The sequence below is a fragment of the Euleptes europaea genome, chromosome 1, assembly GCF_029931775.1.
Source record: "Euleptes europaea isolate rEulEur1 chromosome 1, rEulEur1.hap1, whole genome shotgun sequence".
Lineage (NCBI taxonomy): Eukaryota > Metazoa > Chordata > Lepidosauria > Squamata > Sphaerodactylidae > Euleptes > Euleptes europaea.
Window position 1 is genome coordinate 30,661,881 of NC_079312.1, and position 19,030 is coordinate 30,680,910.

The 19,030-nt window shown below is 47.4% G+C and overlaps 1 protein-coding gene across 1 annotated transcript in view; it reads left to right on the plus strand.

The window, feature by feature from the left end:
• LAMB2 (laminin subunit beta 2) overlaps nucleotides 1-18,807 on the plus strand; it is a 59,585-nt gene extending 40,778 nt beyond the window's left edge. Inside the window, exons 24-33 of the mRNA XM_056846628.1 lie at nucleotides 399-771; nucleotides 1,306-1,490; nucleotides 2,883-3,124; nucleotides 8,245-8,448; nucleotides 8,708-8,852; nucleotides 11,590-11,797; nucleotides 12,567-12,708; nucleotides 14,395-14,571; nucleotides 15,972-16,131; nucleotides 18,656-18,807. Of these exons, the coding sequence (XP_056702606.1) occupies nucleotides 399-771; nucleotides 1,306-1,490; nucleotides 2,883-3,124; nucleotides 8,245-8,448; nucleotides 8,708-8,852; nucleotides 11,590-11,797; nucleotides 12,567-12,708; nucleotides 14,395-14,571; nucleotides 15,972-16,131; nucleotides 18,656-18,792 (1,973 nt within the window). The 3' untranslated portion in view covers nucleotides 18,793-18,807. The remainder of the gene's footprint in view (nucleotides 1-398; nucleotides 772-1,305; nucleotides 1,491-2,882; nucleotides 3,125-8,244; nucleotides 8,449-8,707; nucleotides 8,853-11,589; nucleotides 11,798-12,566; nucleotides 12,709-14,394; nucleotides 14,572-15,971; nucleotides 16,132-18,655) is intronic.
• The last annotated feature ends 223 nt before the right edge of the window (nucleotides 18,808-19,030 follow it).

Here is a 19,030-nt window from a genome sequence, read left to right on the forward strand (position 1 = left end):
TCTGGTACAGTGTGGTGTGCGCAGCACCAAAATAGCCACCACAGGAGGCGGAACCAGCCACACAACGGCTGCTGCAGTTTACCTTCAGTCACATGGTGAAGATCCTTGTGCTGTGGTGGCAGCTGCTGCCAAAGCAACATTTTAAAAAATCTGCACAGCCTATCAGTTCTCCAATGGTCAAGCAGAAGCCCGACTTTCTAAAAACACTTTGTGGGCACCAGGAAAGGTGTTGGTGGGTGTCATGGCGCCCAAATCCACCACATTGGAGACCCCTGGATTAGGTTATTTGAAGACTGGGCTAGGGGGCCAGTGCCTTGTGGCGCTAGACCTCAAAAGAAATGAGATGTGTAATGTGCTCATAAACTCTTTCCTGCTTACTACATTTGTGTTGTGGGCAGCTTGTGACTGTGATCCGCGTGGGATCGAGACCCCACAGTGTCACCGCGTCACCGGGCACTGTTCCTGCCGCCCGGGCGTGTCCGGCGTGCGCTGTGACCAGTGTTCCCGTGGCTTTGCCGGCGACTTCCCAGCCTGTCATCCCTGCCACCAGTGCTTTGGAGACTGGGACCGCATCGTGCAGGATTTGGCGGCCCACACCCGCAGCCTAGCCCAGCGTGCCCAACAGCTCCAGCAGACGGGCCTCTCCGGGGCTTTCGAGGGCACCTTCCGTCGACTACAGGACAAGCTGAGTGCCGTCCAGGCCGTTGTCAACTCCCGCAATGCCACCGCTGGTGCCATCACTCATCTCCTGCATAATATGGATGAACTGCGGTGAGTGAGGGGTCGTCCTGGTTCTGTATCAAACTAATATGGTGGGAAAAGTTAGCATTGCTTGGTTGACTGCGCCAAGTGGGTTAATCTGGTCCAGTGTTCTTCCAGCAATGCTTTGCCAGGTAGAAATTCGCAAGGGAGACACCCTGTCTCCCTCATTTGGTAATCAACGATATATATATTTCTGAGTAGCCATTATTACTTAGATCAGGGGTATCAAACATATGGCCTACAGGCCAGATTTGACCCCTTGGGTGCTTTTATCCAGCCTGCGAGGCAGCCACCCCCTCCCCACAGTTACGACCTGGGCTGGCAAGGCGTGACATTTATATCATATCCAGCCCTCGTAACAAATGAGTTTGACATTCCTGACTTAGATGATGTAGCAGCCGTCAATCAACAGATTCATGATGATGTTGTTCAATCCTCCTTAAAGGCTAGTACTGCGAGGGCTGCATTCTGCCCGTTCCCCTTCCCAAGGGGTACGCGAAGGGTGATGGTGCTCCAATCTTTGACCTACAGTTGTCTTATTAGGCAGGAGATAGCAGATGTCACAGAAACGCTCACCCGCCTGGAGGGGTTGCTGACTGCAACCCAGGACGAGAATTTCAACGCCAACCATGCCCTAGGCACTCTGGAGCGTGCCGCTCGTAGCCTCAACCTCAGCCTGGCAGACCTGACAAGACACCTGGATGCTCTCAAGCATGCCAACGTGCTGGGTAAGTGTCCTCTGTGTTGCTTCACCAGCGGCCAAATCATCACACACACCCTAGTTATCCTTGGGATTTCTGACCTGGCCCAGCAACCCTTGAATTTCAGCCATCACCAAATTACCATGGGGCCCTCTGAAGTGTGCTGTGCTTAAGCGCATGAGTTGTGAGTTTGGGAAGTTCAAATGTCATCTAAGAGCTTCACCTTAGAACGAAGGCAAACGTAGTATTTAAGTAGAAGTAGAAGAGTTGGTTCTTTACCTCAGCTTTCTACCAGCTGTCAGGTTGCAAGACCAGACAGACATTCTGACAAATCGAAAGCTGAGGCAGACATCAGTCTTACCCTTTTGGCTGCGCCTCAGGCAAGCTGTCAACTTCTTTATTATTGGTACTGTTTTTCAACTTTATTGTATTTAACCTTTTGCCTTTGCCCTGTTTAAAATGCTGGAATTTTTACAATCAGTTGCAGAAGTTCTCTATGAATGATGAGGGTAGTTGTTTTCATGATAGAATGGGTACTAGCCAATTGGCACTGTACTTAGCTGACTGTAGGTTTACAGAACTGTTCACACACACACCCCTGAAGCTTGACACTGGAAAGAAAAAACTATGTATTGAATGGTGAGGGTTATGTCTGACTTAGCCTACCAAGTGTTTCCTTTCCACATCACCCTTGCCTTAGAACCTTTCTCCCAACCTACCCACCCCCAAATAATGATCATAGGAGAACACACAAAACTGTCTTATACCCATCCAGACCCCCACACACAACAGAAGAAGAGTTGGTTTTTATATGATGACTTTCTCTACCACTTAAGGAAGAATCAAACCGGCTTACAATGACCTTCCCCTCCCCACAACAGACACCCTGTGAGGTAGGTGGGGCTGAGAGAGCTCTAAGAGAGTTGTGACTAGCCCTAGGTCACCCAGTTGGCTTCATGTGTAGGAGTGGGGAAACAAATCCAGTTCACCAGATTAGCCTCCGCCCCTCATGTGGAGAAGTGGGGAATCGAACCTGGTTCTCCAGATCAGAGTCCACCGCTCCAAACTACTGCTCTTAACCCCTACACCACGCAGGCACTTTGTGAAGTAGGTGGGGCTGAGAGAGTTCTGAAAGCACTGTGGTTAGCTCAAGGTCACCCTGCAGGCTTCATGTAGAGGACTAAGTAAACACATCCAGTTCTCCAGATTGGAGTCTGCCGCTCATGTGGAGGAGCAGGAAATCAAACCTGGTTCTCCAGATTTGAGTCCGCTGCTCTTAACCACTGCACCATGCTGGAACTTACAAAACATATTGGTCACTGTGAGGAGAATGTCACAGGGGTCTAGTATAAGCCCAGAGGCTTTTCTGCCCAGCAAACAGGCCTTGGATGCTTCTGATTAATTCTTCACCCTGGACAGGGGCCTATGATAGCGTCCGCCAGTCCTTTGAGCAGTCGCGAGAAGCTGAGCGCCAGGCCAACGCCTCCACTTTGGCCGTGCCTAGCCCTGTCAGCCAGTCGGCCGCCATCCGACGCCGCACAGAAGGCCTAATGGCAGCACGGAGAGACACCTTCAACCGGCAGAACGCAGTGAACCGGAGAGCCCTGACTGAGCTGTCAGGACGTGTTGGAGGGCTCAGCCTTCATCGGATCAATGAGAAGGTGGGTTAGGTTGGGGAGGAAATGCTCCAAGTACGAAGCTGAGGAGAGGAGACGGTGTTGAGAGTGGAGCATCATGGGAAGCGTGGGCAACAGCAATAAGAAAGAATCAAGGTCTGGAGGTTAGATAGAACCCTTGTTTATGTCCTTACTTATTTATTTATAGTCCACCTTTCTCGCTTTACAAAATTGGAAAACAGTGCATGCAGTATAAGACGTGAAATACCATAAACGCTGCAAAATTGACAGAACTAGTGCGATAGCATGAAGGCAGATTAAAGAAACCTTATTTTGCACAGAGGTGGCAACTCTTTTAATAATGTTTGGAATATGAAATATCACTGTGGTGTCTATGCAATGTGCAGGGGAGAAGACTCGGAGGAAACTGCCTTCTGAACTGAAAAACATCCATTCCCCTACTCTGGCTTTTCCTGTAGGTTCTTTAAACCCCAAATGCCTACAGTCAAATAAAAAGCCTGGTTTTAGCCGGGGAGGGTGGGCTATAAATTGAAATAATAAATAAGGGAAGTCAGCATGGTATAGCCCTATCTCGTCAGAGCTGGGAAGCTAAGCAGTGTCAGCCCTGGTTAGTATTTGGATGGGTGATAGGGTTGCCAACCTCCAGGTACTTTGCAACAAAAGAAGGCTTGGATTGCAATATTAGTTATTCAAAATACAAACAATCTCTATGGCTGTATGAGGTACAATTAATCCAATGACATTATTATAATAATCAAAAAATGTTGATATCTTTTGTTTCTTCACAAAAGCATATGGTACCAAAAAGGTCACAGTATTTAGGACAGAATACAGACAGGCTTCCGGTAAATGTCCTGTTTCATACTATTTTTCATCAGTACAACATAATAGTCCATAAATAATATAATAGTCCATAAATAATATATGTTCTCTTCTTATTTAATTTTCTTCTTCTTTTTTTCAGATCCCTTTACTGAAGAATGTAGAAGACTTGCTGCTCTCAAGGCTATCCCACGATGTTTCTTATTCTAATAAAATTCATCATTATTTTTAACTTGTATCATTGGATAATAATTTTATAAAGAATTAAATAAGTGCTATAACATGCAAGAATATAAATATATATATATACAGATACTTACTGACAACTTTTTCACGTCTAACATAAGTTTAAGTGATTTCAAGTCAATGACTCAGTTGCGGTCATTGTGTTATGTGCAACTTTCGTTGCGGTCATTGTGTTATGTGCCCATATGCGCTTCCTGTCAAAAGCTTTACATGTGTGAAAACCGGATTAACCTTTGAAATTAAATGCCACACTGACTGCAGTTCTGCTAATGTTATTTACGCCGTTCTGTTCCCGTGCCCTCTTGTCTATATAGGCCAAACTAATCGATCCCTAAAAATAAGGATCGGTGAGCACAGGTCGCGCGTGCGCAATGCAGTTTTAGAAGCTCCGATCGTGCCCCATTTCATTCAAGCAAAGCATCGGGATACTGACCTGAAGTTTTTTGCTCTTTGGCAATATCAAAAGAGACCATTCCAAAAAGAAAATGTAGATAAGATTTTAAGCCAGAAAGAATCATACTTTATAACACTGTTTAACACCATGATCCCGCACGGATTAAACTCGGCGTGCGATTACTCAGCCTATCTGTGAAGTGGGTGTAACCTTATGTGAAATTTAACAGCGTTTCTATAAATACTCTCTTCCACCTTACCCTGTATCCCGTTGTGAACTGAGTCATTGACTTGAAATCACTTAAACTTATGTTAGACGTGAAAAAGTTGTCAGTAAGTATCTGTATATATATATATTTATATTCTTGCATGTTATAGCACTTATTTAATTCTTTATAAAATTATTATCCAATGATACAAGTTAAAAATAATGATGAATTTTATTAGAATAAGAAACATCATGGGATAGCCTTGAGAGCAGCAAGTCTTCTACATTCTTCAGTAAAGGGATCTGAAAAAAAGAAGAAGAAAATTAAATAAGAAGAGAACATATATTATTTATGGACTATTATATTATTTATGGACTATTATGTTGTACCGATGAAAAATAGTATGAAACAGGACATTTACCGGAAGCCTGTCTGTATTCTGTCCTAAATACTGTGACCTTTTTGGTACCATATGCTTTTGTAAAGAAACAAAAGATATAATCATTTTTTGATTATTATAATAATGTCATTGGATTAATTGTACCTCATACAGCCATAGAGATTGTTTGTATTTTGAATAACCTCCAGGTACTAGCTGGAGATCTCCTGCTATTACAATTGTTCTCCAGCCAATAGAGATCAGTTCCCCTGGAGAAAATGGTCGCTTTGGAAGGTGGACTTTATGGCATTGAAGTCCCTCCCCTCCCCAAACCCCGCCCTCCTCAGGCTCCGCCCCAAAAACCTCCTGCCGGTGGCGAAGAGGGACCTGGCAACCCTAATGGGAAGCCGCCAAAGAATACCAGGGCTGCTCTGCAGAGGCAGGCACTGGCAAACCACCTCTTGTTAGTCTCTTGCCTTGAAAACCCCATAAGGGGTTGCCATAAGTCGACTGAGACTTGATGGCACTTTATGCACACACAAAATAATTAAAAGGGGGGGCACAAGCTTTGATTAAAGGATTGGTAGCATGTAAGCTATGTGCTCCCTAAAGGTCTCTTCTTCAAAACCTGCTAGACCAGGGCTGTACTTATTTGTGAGGTAATAGAGATCACATTTTCTTAGATATTTGACTTGACAGACAAGACGCAGATGGAGATAAACAGCAAAAGTTTATTTAACAGAAAATAAAGTATTTAATAGGATAAATATTATGTGTGGATGACCTCAATATAGAAAGTAAAACTGGCTCTCAAATAAAGTAAATAAACCCTGCAGGGAGATTTGATTCCCCTTTCTCTGGACCTAGGATACCTCAGCAGGTTCAAGGCTGCTCTTTTCCCATGCACAGAGTACCTTTCCACAGAACCTACACACATCCCTTAGGAATGACGGGCCCTTAACAGAATGCTCATTTGTCACACTAAAATAAGCTTTCTTCCCTTAGCCGACCCCCAAACCCTAACTAAAAGTCAAATCAAAGCCTGGCTAAGGTGACGCTCCTTTCCAGAGCCATGAAATCACCAAATTTTTTAGGGTGGTTAAAACAAAATCGGACTGTGAAGAGCTCCAGAAGGATCTCTGCATACTGGAAGAATGGGCATTAAAATGGCAAATGAGATTCAGTGTGAGTAAGTGTAAAGTGATGCATATTGGGACAAAAAATCCCAACTTCACATATACACTGATGGGATCTGTGCTGGCAGCAACAGACCAAGAAAGGGATCTTGGGGTGGTAGTGGATAGCTCAATGAAGATGTCAACCCAGTGTGCGGCTGCTGTAAAAAAGGCAAATTCCATGCTGGCCATAATTAGATGAGGAATAGAGAATAAAACTGCTGATATCATACTGCCCTTGTACAAATCTATGGTGAGACCACACTTGGAATATTGTGTACAGTTCTGGTCACCACACCTAAAAAAGGATATTACAAAGCTTGAGAAGGTGCAGAAAAGAGCAACCAAAATGATTAGGGGACTAGAGCAACTGTCCTATGGGGAACGGTTAAGACGCTTAGGGCTGTTTAGCTTGGAAAGAAGGCGGCTGAGGGGAGACATGATAGAGGTCTATAAAATTATGCATGGTTTGGAGAGAGTGGACAGGGAGAGGTTTTTCTCCCTCTCCCATAATACTAGAACACGGGGTCATCTACTAAAGCTGGAGGGTGAGAGATTCAAAACAGATAAAAGGAAGTATTTTTTCACACAATGCATAGTTAAATCGTGGAACTCCCTGCCCCAGGATGTGGTGATGGCTGCCAGCTTGGAGGGCTTTAAGAGGGGAGTGGACATATTCATGGAGGAGAGGGGTATTCATGGCTGTTAGTTAGAATGGCTACTAGTCATGCTGCATACCTATTCTCTCTAGTATCAGAGGAGCATGCCTATTATTTTGGGTGCAGTGGAACACAGGCAGGATGGTGCTGTTGCAGTCGTCTTGTTTGTGGCTTCCTAGAGGCACCTGGTTGGCCACTGTGTGAACAGACTGCTGGACTTGATGGGCCTTGGTCTGATCCAGCAGGGCCTTTCTGATGTTCGTATGTACTTAAATCCCTCTCCAAAAGAAAAAGAAAAAGTTTTCTTCGCCCTTAAGCTGAGGCTGGCTCACCCCCTCCCACCCAGTGGATTCCATGGGCTCTGATTGGATTTGCATGAGGCCTAAATCACAAGGATTGGTTCAGAGCCTGGGAGGAGAGGCGGGATTGCCACTATCACCTAACAGTTAATTTGTATAACTGCATTTTAAAAAATTAGTTATTTAATTGGTGAGTCGGGATAGAAGGAGTAGAAAAGGATATCATTTATTAGGTAGATAAGTCTGGGAATATAAGATAGGTACTTAGTGGATAATAATCAGTTGTATATCTAGTTAAATTGATGTATATTTGTGGATCTTAATTGTATAGTTAATATAGTGGATAAGTAGGCTTTTGTGATAATAAATGATATTAACTTTATGGAGAGTTTGATGGAATAACAGCTTATATGGGAAATAGGGTTGGCAACCTCTAGGTACTAGCTGGAGATCTCCTGCTATTACAACTGATCTCCAGCCGATAGAGATCAGTTCAACAGGAGAAAATGGCTGCCTTGGCAATTGGACTCTATGCCATTGAAGTCCCTCCCCTCTCCAAACCCCTCCCTCCTCAGGCTCCGCCCCCAAAACCGCTGGTAGCAAAGAGGGTAGCAGAGAGGGACCTGGCAACCCTAATGGGAAAGTTGTGTCTTTTGCTGCGTAAATTGTTAACGTTGCTGAATCCCCAACTGTTATTTGACAGGTTATGCTAAGTAGTTAATGCTTATGTTAATTTGATGGTTTTTGTGGTTAATTATATTAAAAAAATATTAATTTTAAACAAAGGCAGGGCATACCACAAACATTGCAAAAACTTGATTACAAATAAATGAGACAACAGTGCAGTCAAAACAGGACAGGACATATGATGTGATGGTTCAGGGAGGCACACTGGGAAAGTGCAGTGAAGAGTGAGAGAGGCCCACAGCCTCAACAACTGTCCTGCCCATTTCCCCTGCCAGGTATGTGGTGCCCCAGGGGACGTCCCTTGTCCCAGCAGCCCCTGCGGAGGTGCTGGCTGCCGTGATGAAGACGGCAGACGTCACTGCGGGGGCCTCAACTGCAACGGGGCGGTGGCCACGGCCGATAATGCGTTGGACCGAGCCCGCCATGCCGAAGGTGAGCTGCGCCGTGCTGTGGCTGATGTGGATCTGTTGCTACGCCAGGTAAGCTCCGAGGGGAGATAGTGGGACTTGCTTGTGGAGAGGGAGTGGAGGGGAGAGTCCTCCTTTTTTGTTCTTATTGTATTTTATCAGGAGGCCTGAATGCGGCACGGTGCAAATTGCCAGGAAGTGGGAATCAAAGAGGAAATAGAGCATGAACTCCCACCCCCCTTTGCATTCTTGCAAGTTGGGTCCTTTGCATCCCTGTGTATCTGCTGCCCCCTTCTGGCTGACCAGGGGGTCCTTTGTGCTTTTTTGGCAGGTAGCTGCGGCTAAAGCACAGGCAGGAGAGGCCAAGCGGAGAGCCCAAGCAGCCTTGGACAACGCCAACGCCACCAAAGCCCGGCTGGAGCACTCCAATAAGGAACTGCGGGACCTCATCCAGCAAATCAAGGGATTCCTGAATCGTAAGTGCAGGATCCAACTGTGTCCCCCTGTCCCCAATGTATATAAACACCTGGAATCATAGAATCACAGAGTTGGAAGGGGCCATCTAGCCCAACCCCCTGCTTATTGCAAGATCAGCCTAGGCAAAGGTTCCCAGACTTTTTGAGTCATGGAACACTTTTCAGGAGAGAAATTTGTCACAGAGCACTAATTTTCACCTAGGACCTATATACTGAACTGAATGACAGTAGTATTATTCTTTCCAATCTCTTCATGGAGCACTAGGAGATGTTTCGCGGAGCACCAAGTGCTCTACGGAGCAGAGTTTGGGAACCTCTGGTCTACAGCATCTCTGTCAAGTGTTTTTCCAGCCACTACTTAAAGACTGCCAGTGAGGGGGTGCTCACCACCTCCCTAGGTAGCTGATTCCATAGATATACCTATTCATATACCTATGAACACCTGAACACCCAAAGGGGCTCTCAGAAAAAAAAAACCTTCTCCAAATGGAGTTTAAATATATACAGTTTAATATATAAACAGTTAAAAACAAGAAGCCCGAAACACAGGCCTGTACAGTACATAAACAGCATTCCTCATGGTTTGGAGGCTCCTCTTCCCCCAATGCCAGTTTGGCCTACCTGAGTTAGGGCAAATGTGAACTTAAGAAACTGCCTTATACTGAGTCAGACCCTTGGTCCATCAAGGTCAGTATTGTCTACTCAGACTGGCAGCTGCTCTCCAGGGTCTCAGGCAGAGATCTTTCACATCGCCTACTATCTCATCCTGTTAACTGGAAATCCCGGGGATTGAACCTGGGACCTTTTTCTGGCAGAGCACTGGTATTCAGAGGTTTGTTGGCTCTGAATGTGGAGGTTCCCCTTTAGTCACCTTTAGCATGGAGAACAGGGGCTGCGACTGTATGAACAGGGTGTAAAATAATATTGGGAGAGAGACAAAGATCTAAAAGGAACCCAAATCTCACCCTTTTAGAACCAGAATTTCTGCTTATTTCCACCCAGCATTGCAATAGACACTGTCCAAATGCTTTCAAACTTTACCCCAGGGGTAGAAACTTGCTTTTTAAAATTTTACATATATGTTGGGGGTCTCCAGGATGCTGAATCCGGTATACTAGAGATCAAATTTCACATGGGCTATATAACTTTATAGATGCACAGAATACACACACTCCTGCCCAGAGTAGCCCAGTCTAGTCTCCTTCTGAGAAATCTCTCTTCCCCCCCCCTTCCAATTTCTGTCAAAGCTGTCTGCTTGCGCTACAGCAATGGCCACCCCCTCACAGGTGGCTTTAAAAGAAGATTCTTGGAGGATGGGTCTATCAGTGGCTACTCGCCATGGTGACTAAAAGAGAACCTCCATGTTCAGAGTCAATAAACGTCTGAATACCAGTGCCAGAAGGCAACATCCGGGGAAGGCCTCGGCCTCTGTGCCCTGTTGTTGGCCCTCCAGAGTAACCGGTTGGCCACTGTGTGAGATAGGATGCTGGATTAGGTGGACCAGTGCTCTGATCCAGTAGGGTTCTTCTTATGCTCTTGGCATGGTGCTAGGATTTCGCTTTGTTCTGTGGCCTTGCTTTGCTGAGGATGTATTCACATGAGGAAACAAAGGCCCTTCAGAACTATCTGCTGGATAAAACCAAAGTCCTTCTCGTCCAATGTTTTATTTCCAGCAGCAGCTTGGCAGGTCCCTCTGCAAAGCTCCTAAGCAGGCCAAGGTATTTTCTAAAGAGAAAAGAACTCTTGTCTGTCTAGTGGAGAGAGGAATTCCACCAATCAGTAGGTTCAGCCCTACCCTGACAATGTTTTCCTACCTACAAGCTTACCTGTGATACTGAAGTCCCATCACTGGAGTTCTAGAACATCCCTGAAAAGCAGCTGTAAGTAGGGTATATGTGTGATTTGGAGCAGGACCACACTGCTAAAGAAAGTGGGTGGTGCTGAACTCTTCCAAATTAAGAGCTATTTCCCTAACTGAAAAAATTTCCTTACTCCTGGCTGTTGTAAGTTCCTATTGGGGAAAAAGACAGGCATACTATATGTGCCTGTCTTTCTCCCATGTCGGCCTCTAAGCAATGTGTGTGTGTGTGTGGGGGGGAGTGATTTCCAACTAAGTAAATGGTGTGCAGGGAAGAGTTAACTTTCTCCCCCCTTCCCCATCCCCCACAGTCCTGATCCAGGACTGCCCCTGTGGCTGCTTTTTATGGCCAAATGATATACCTAGGGTTCCAGTTATGGAACTCCAGAAGCCTGTGTACTTGGGCCTCTTGTTTCCCAGCAAGGCCCCAAAGTGTCTCTCACATTTAAACCTTTGGCTGTTCTTTTGATGAGAATGGCTTATTTGGGGTTATTTGGGGCCATGGTTCAATGGTAGAGCATCTGCTTGGCATGCAGAAGGTCCCTGGTTCAATCCCTGGCATTTCCAGTTAAAGGGAGTAGGCAGGGAGGTGATGGGAAAGACCTTTCTCTGCCTGAGACCCTGGAGAGCCGCAGCCAGTCTGAGTAGACAATACTGACTTTGATGGACCAAGGATATGATTCAGTACAAGGCAGCTTCATGTGTTCATGTTAAGTAGCAGCCGATAGTCTGAGGCAAATATTTTGGAGGAGAGGCATACCCAGGAGGGCTGAGAACTGAGCACCACCAAAACCAGAAGCATCTCTAGGACGGGCCTTGTGGGAAGAGGCTGTTGGTTTTTATCTCTTCGGAGCAATAACTGATCTGTCCCTCACACAGTTGATGGGGCTGATCCTGACAGCATTGCTCTGGTGGCCTCCCGCGTGCTGGAGCTCTCCATCCCAGCGTCACCTGCGCAGATCCATCACCTGGCTGAGGAGATCAAGGAGCGTGTCAGCAGCCTGGCCAACGTGGATGCCATCTTGGACCAAACAGCAGGGGACGTACGCAGAGCAGGGCAGCTACTACAAGATGCACGTCGTGCTAAGTGAGTGCGGAAAAGAGTGGGAAGTAGGAGTGAGCGTGGGAACAGCATGGATCTTTGGGGCCTAGAAAGTGATTATAGGGGCTGAAACCGTTGTTCCCCCTCAGCTGCCTTCTCCTTGTGAGCAAGTAACATGAAGGGAGTGAAGGAGGAGCTGAGGTAACAAACTGCCAGGATACTCAGCAGCCCTTGGTGAGGCCTCGGCTGGTGGACAGCATAGTGGAAACGGCTGATTATTAAGTCTGGACCTGAAGTTAAAAACCCTTTGTGTGTCAAGCTGGAATCATGACTGGTCCTAACTCTGTAGGCCCTTCTCTCTCTAGATGGGTCGATATGCTAGGAGCTGTACGGAAGGGGGACAGTTAGACCATTTAGGCATGGGAGTTTTTGCCTTGGATTTGCCACTCTCTAGATGCACATTTTCCTCACCCAAATTCTCAAAACTCAAAAATAAAGCCCCATGCAGAGTTCTGAGAATTTGGATGGGGAAAATGTGCATCTAGAGAGCAGCAAATCCAAGGCAAAACCTCCCAATGCATAAATGGCCTTGCTGTTAGAGAGCCAACATAGTGTAGCTGTTAAAATGTAGGACTTGCATTAGGGAAATGTAGGTTTGAATCTGTCCTTCCTTGTTTGCCCCTGGCATCTATTAATCTGATCTATCCGCTGATAGATCTGTCCTCCCATGAATCTGCCATCTTTGCTCTTGGTCGTCAGGATCACTAGTTGGGATAGGACTGGATTCTAACCGGGAGCAATCCTCTCCTTCCAGTGCCCGGGCAGAGGGCGTAAAGACTGCTGCCGAAGCTGTGAAGCAGGCTCTAGACGATGCCAAGCATGCGCAAAATGCTGCTGAGAGAGCCATTCGCAATGCGGCCAGTGATATCCACCACACAGAGAATGCTGTTAATAAGGTGAGTCCCAATAGGGCACCCCTCGCCAGCCCCACCTCTGTCCTACGAAGGATATACACAGACAGCTTTTGATCTCCCTTTGTGGGGGGGACCATGACTAAGAAAATGCACAGCAGAAGGCTCAGAGGTGAGCGTGACCTAAAGCAGTACTTGAAGGGCTGTCATATAGAGGAGGGTGCCGAATTGTTTTCTGTTGCCCCAGAAGGTCAGACCAGAACCAGTGGATTGAAATTAAATCAAAAGAGTTTCCATCTAGACATTAGGAAGAATTTTCTAACAGTTAGAGCGGTTCCTCAGTGGAACAGGCTTCCTCGGGAGGTGGTAAGCTCTCCTTCCCTGGAGGTTTTTAAGCAGAGGCTAGATGGCCATCTGTCAGCAATGCTGACTCTGTGACCTTAGGCAGTTCATGAGAGGGAGGGCACCTTGGCCATCTTCTGGGCATGGAGCAGGGGTCACTGTGGGTGTAGTGGGGGAGGTAGTTGTGACTTTCCTGCATTGTGCAGGAGGTTGGACTAGATGACCCTGTTGGTCCCTTCCAACTCTATGATTCTGTGAGGCACTGGAGGGAGCCCTTCTAGCAGGAAGAAAAGCCCAGTCTTCATGTTCCTTCCCCAGCCAATCCTTAGTTCAGTCACTGATACAAAGGTAAAGGAGAGATGCCTTTATAAACCAAAAAAGGGAAGTTGTTCTAGGTGGGGCCGCGGGTGAGGCCGTGGTTTGGGTGGGACTGTGGCTCACTGGTGCAGCATCTGCTTTGTACCCAGAAGGTCGCAGGTTCAATCCCCAGTACCTCCAATTAAAAGGGCCAGGCTTTGGAACTCTCTGCCCTAAGAAACCATTTGGTGAAGACGGTTTTTCCAAAGGCTGGAACTAACTGTGCCCTGTTGATCTTTTTACTCTCAATTGGTAGTTTTATTCTTAATTTTAGGTTTTGCTACCCTCTGATGCTCCGGTCTGTTGTCACTGTTCTATTATTTTGGGTTTCGTTTGGTACTTTTGTTGTTGTCTGACGCTTCAGATTCTTTTGTCTTCTGCTGCTTTTAATATTATGTTTTTAGATTGCAATATGGATTTGTCTTTTGTTGTTGTTTTTAAAAAACAATTCTGTAAGCTGCCCCGAGTGCAATTTTGGTACAATGGAAGACATTTCTATAAGAAACAATGCATTTCCCCAGTTCTGTGTTTTGGAGCTGGAGGAAGCTATTTTGTTTATATGAGCACTAGATGCTGCAAGGCCTCAAGCCAAGTCAGCGATACATGTTAAAAGTATTTGAAGGGCTGTCACTTAGAGGAGGGCAGGGAGCTGTTACTGTTGGCAGCATAGGACTTGCAATAATGGGTTTAAATTGCAGGAGGAAAGGTATCAGCTGGATATTAGGGAAAAAAATTTACAGTAAGAGTTGTTCGACAGTGGAATCAGCTACCTAGGGAGGTGGTGAACTCCCCCTCACTGGCAGTCTTTAAGCAGAGGCTGGACAAGCACTTGTTAGGGATGCTCTAGGCTGATCCTGCATTGAGCAAGGGGTTAGACTACATGGCCTGTATGACCCCTTCCAACTCTATGATTCTATGAGATGACATTCTGACGAGAGAGAGAGAGAGAGAGAGAGAGAGAGAGAGAGAGAGAGAGAGAGCATCCCTCCTTGCTCCTTCACTGTTTCCCGCTTGCCTCTCTTCTCCCATCAGATCCAGGAGCAGACAGAAAGTGCCGAGGGCCAGCTGGCTGAAGCCATGGAACGGGTGGGCCGCCTGGACAGGCAGGTGGACGCCCTCAAGATGAAGTGGGCCAACAACAGCCTGGCAGCCACACGAGCAGAGGACACAGCCAATGCCGCCCGGGACCGGGCTGGGGAGGCCAAACAAGTAAGCGGAGACAGGCTTTGGCTCTGGGAACCCGGCCGTGCGTTGAACATGGGCATACGGCATTACCTGCGCAGGAGCCACACGTGTGGACTCCCTTCTCTGACCTTTGACAGGTGCAGGGGGAGGGGGCATTATCTGTGTAATAGTTTTGTATCCGACTTTTCTCAGAGTCCCCAGGCAGGCAGCTTACAATAAATAATTCACATCAAGTACTTCTGGTGTGAAATTAGTACTTCAAAACCCTTCATGTTCTTTGGCTGGTCCTTCGAGTATCCTCTTAGAGCTCTTTTTATCTCCCCCACCCCCTCCGGTTGTTCTGGAGCCAGCTTCATTCGCTTTTTGAGTGCCCCCAGAGGTTCAGCCTTGCCAATTTCATCCGGACGTCTCCTAGTTTTAATGGGAATCGCAAACGCCCTAAGAAACTCCGCCGCCATTACTCAGTGGTCTGGGCCAATTAACAGCAGACAGAGGGAATGCATCTTACCTCAAATGGCTTATGCCTGGAGGGAGCAGTAAGCAGGGTCTGAATCCTTTGAAATGGAGTTCTGCTGGTGTTTGGAGACTGGATGGTGGCAAAAGCCTTTGGCCGTCAGAGCCAAGCCAGGCGGATCTTCTGCCTTCCTCTAACCACCAGGCCCAGGTCATTTAGCCTCTCCAAAAGGGAGTGATCCAGTCAAATAAAAGCGGTGGAGGAGACTCAGAGGCCAAACGCAAAATCTAGTCCGACCCATCTAGAAGAAGAAGAAAAAGAAGAGTTGGTTTTTTATACCCCAAATATTCTCTACATTTAAGGAGTCGCAGACAGGCTTACGATCACCTTCCCTTCCCCTCCCCACAACAGACACCTTGTGAGGTAGGTGGGGCTGAGAGAGTTCGGAGAGAACTGTGACTAGCCCAAGGTCACCCAGCTGGGTTCATGTGCAGGAGTGGGGAAACCAACCCAGTCCACCAGATTAGTGTCCGCAGCTCATGTGGAGGAGTAGGGAATCAAACCCAGTTCTCCAGATTAGAGTCCACTGCTCTTAACCACTAATACCATGCTGGCTCCCTAGGCATTCCTTAGTCATTCCATCTAGGCATTCCAGTCTATGATGTCCACAAGCATAGGCACAGCACCTAGGGAGAAAATATCTGTTTGTGTTACTCTAGCAGTTGTACCAAACCACACATCTCAAACACACGTACATTGGCTAGTCTGATCTTGGAGGAAATCCTTTTTCCTAGCCCCAGATATTTTAGCAGGAGCAAAACTTGTCAGTTGAAGCTTTTCCATCGAAACAATTCCCGCCCTTTGGTTATGGCTGCCTTCGTAATCCTCCGGATATGCCGGGAATCATGAGGCTACCCGGAGGCCTGCACTTCCTGCTCACCGCACTTCCTGTTTCCTGTTGTGTCCCCAGGTGTTGGAGGGGCCGCTGGAGGACCAGTACCGCACAATGAAGGAGCTGGTGGAACACAAGGCCCACCACGTGCAGCAGGCGCGGCAGAAAGCCGAGCGCCTACGTGACGAGGCCAAGGGGCTGCTGCGAGATGCCCACGACAAGCTCCGGCGGCTGAGCGGTAAGTGCCGGCGGCAAAGGGGAGGGCCCTGTAACCAAGGATCTGCCAAAAGCAAATTGCACTTGCAAATCCGGCGCCAAGAAAAACCCCATTCTGCTCTCTGAACAAATGATGCAACCTCGAACAATAACAGGTTCTGTCTCCCAGGATTGAGGTTTCCAGAGGGTCCCCCACTCCCCTCAATGACTAGGGTGAACATATGAACACATGAAGCTGCCTTCTACTGAATCAGACCCTTGGTCCATCAAAGTCAGTATTGTCTACTCTGACCGGCAGCGGCTCTCCAGGGTCTCAGGCAGAGGTCTTTCACATCACCTACTTGCCTGGTAATACTACCGTAGGGATAGGAAGGTCATAAAGATATAGGAAGGTATAGTGTCCAGATCAAGTGAAGTGATGGTATCGCTTTACTCTGCTCTGATTAGACCTCAACTAGAGTACTGTGTTCAGTTTTGGGCACCACAATTTAAGAAAGATGTAGACAAGCTGGAACGTCCCAGAGAAGGGCAACAAAGATGGTGAGGGGTCTGGAGACCAAGTCCTATGAGGAAAAGTTGAAGGAGCTGGGTATGTTTAGCCTGAAGAGGAGAAGACTGAGAGGGGATATGATAACCATGTTCAAGTACTTGAAGGGCTGTCATATAGAGGAGGGTGCTGAGTTGTTTTCTGTTGCTCAAGAAGGTCAGACCAGAACCAACGGGTTGAAATTAAATCAAAAGAGTTTCCGTCTAGACATTAGGAAGAATTTTCTAACAGTTAGAGTGGTTCCTCAGTGGAACAGGCATCCTCGGGAGGTGGTAAGCTCTCCTTCCCTGGAGGTTTTTAAGAAGAGGTTAGATGGCCATCTGTCAGCAATGCTGATTCTGTGACCTTAGGCAGATGATGAGAGGGAGGGCATCTTGGCCATCTTCTGGTCACTAGGGATGTGGAGGGGGGAGGTAGTTGTGAATTTCCTGCATTGTGCAGGGAGTTGGACTTGATGGCCCTGGTGGTCCCTTCCAACTCTATGATTCTATGATTCTAAGACTGAGGGTACACAGGAGAAGGAAACTACAGATTGGTCTTTTATGCATGGGCACTTTGACTTACTTTCTTCGCTGGTCCAACTTGGTTTTTTGTTTGGGTTATGCATGAGTTTTCTGTCCCTTAGAGATGACCTTGTGCCCAGCCCGCACAATGGTTGGGTCTTCCTGATCCTGTTGTAACATGATTCTTCAATCTCTCCTGAGATCAGCCCGGGACAAATCGTCCTCATTTCCATTCATAATCCAAAGCGCAAGAAAGTGGAGCTTGCGGGTGGGGGGAAGTTTGACTTTTTCTCACAGTAAGCACCACAGCCAATTACAAAGCAGCATTTTAAAGGGGCGGGGACTCAGACACTTCTGGATTTTTGCTGGTGATTCTGCAGTACTCCAGAAACCCCAGAACTTTCTCCAGGGCAAACAACAACATGCATGGCATTTTTAGGATTTGGAACAGAAAAGTGTGGGCCAAGAGAGCCTCGAACCCCAGGTAAAATCCTTGCATAAAAAACCAAAGATACTGAAGTTCTTCCCTTTAACAAACGGAAGCCCAGCCCTGTCCTCCCTGCCTTTTGGACTTTCACCAGGCTCTGTCCACACATTTCCATTCTGATCTCTCACGCAGAAACTGAAAGAGCTGTTTTAATACAGAACTGATTCTCAGAGTATCTGCTGCTGTACTTGGGAGGATAGGCCGACTATACCAGGCCACAGAATATAGCAGGGGAGAGCAGAATCCACTCTCATGGTGACTCTTGTGGGGGAAGAGGGAGGGGCAGGATTTCATTTGGGGAGCTGGATGTATTCTCGAGCTGACTTAACTCTGCAAGTTTCCAGACCAGTGGTTCCCAAACCTTTCGGGTCACCGCCCCCTTGGTTCCATAGACTCAACCCTAGCGCCCCCTACCCTAGCCAACAACACAGTTGAAGGGGCCCACCTCTAGTGCCCCCTGCTGCCCCCTTGCCCCCTAGGTAATCCCACTGGCCCCCCCAGGGGGTAGTTCTGCCCACTTTGGGAACCACTGTTCCAGACGGTTGTCTTGGTGCAGGATTCAGCATCCTAAGAACCTCAGCACTACACAGGGTCTGAAGCTGTCTCTTTTATACTCTGAAAGAATGGAAAGGGACCTGCCTTGCCTGGGGGTGCTATCATAGCCTTTACCAGCACTTGGCACAGTCTGGCCACTGCTGTGACCCCATGGATAACTGGAGGGCTCCCTGGCATGGTCTCTGATTGGCCCTGCCCACCACTCTCTCAGCAGTCTGGTGGCCAGTAGGGAGCGTGAGATCACGGAAGGGACATACGCAGTTCACTCAATCTGCAAGAATGCACCTGCCCACTGGAGGGGTTTTGGGATGGAACTGCAAGGGACAGAACTTGGAACGACCTCTTTGGCTGTTGGATTTAGGAATGGGAACGCGCAACTAGTGATGTCCTTTTTATCTCTCCCTCTCTCTTTTCGGCCGTTCCTCTGTCCTACCCCATCCTCATCTTTATCCAGTGCTGGAAGGGACGTATGAAGAAAACGAGAAGCTGTTGGAAGAGAAGGCAGCCCAGCTGGACGGGCTGGAGGCCAAGATGAGGGCCATTCTGGGCGACATCAACCAGCAGATCCAAATTTACAACACGTGCCAGTGATCGTCCTATTTTCTTCCCCCCAGTTTTCTTCCCCCCAGTTTGTGAGACCCGTTCACTGCTTCACCCATGGGTTTGTCCCTGCCTTGTGCCTGGAGCACTGTTTCTTTATCTGTTCTTTCTCTGTTCACGCGGAATGAAATCCTTGTGGCCACCAAGAGGACTAACGCAGATGGGCTATGGGGATTCTGTGCATCCCAGACACACACTGGCTTGGTTCTGATGGGGGCCGTAGCGCTCG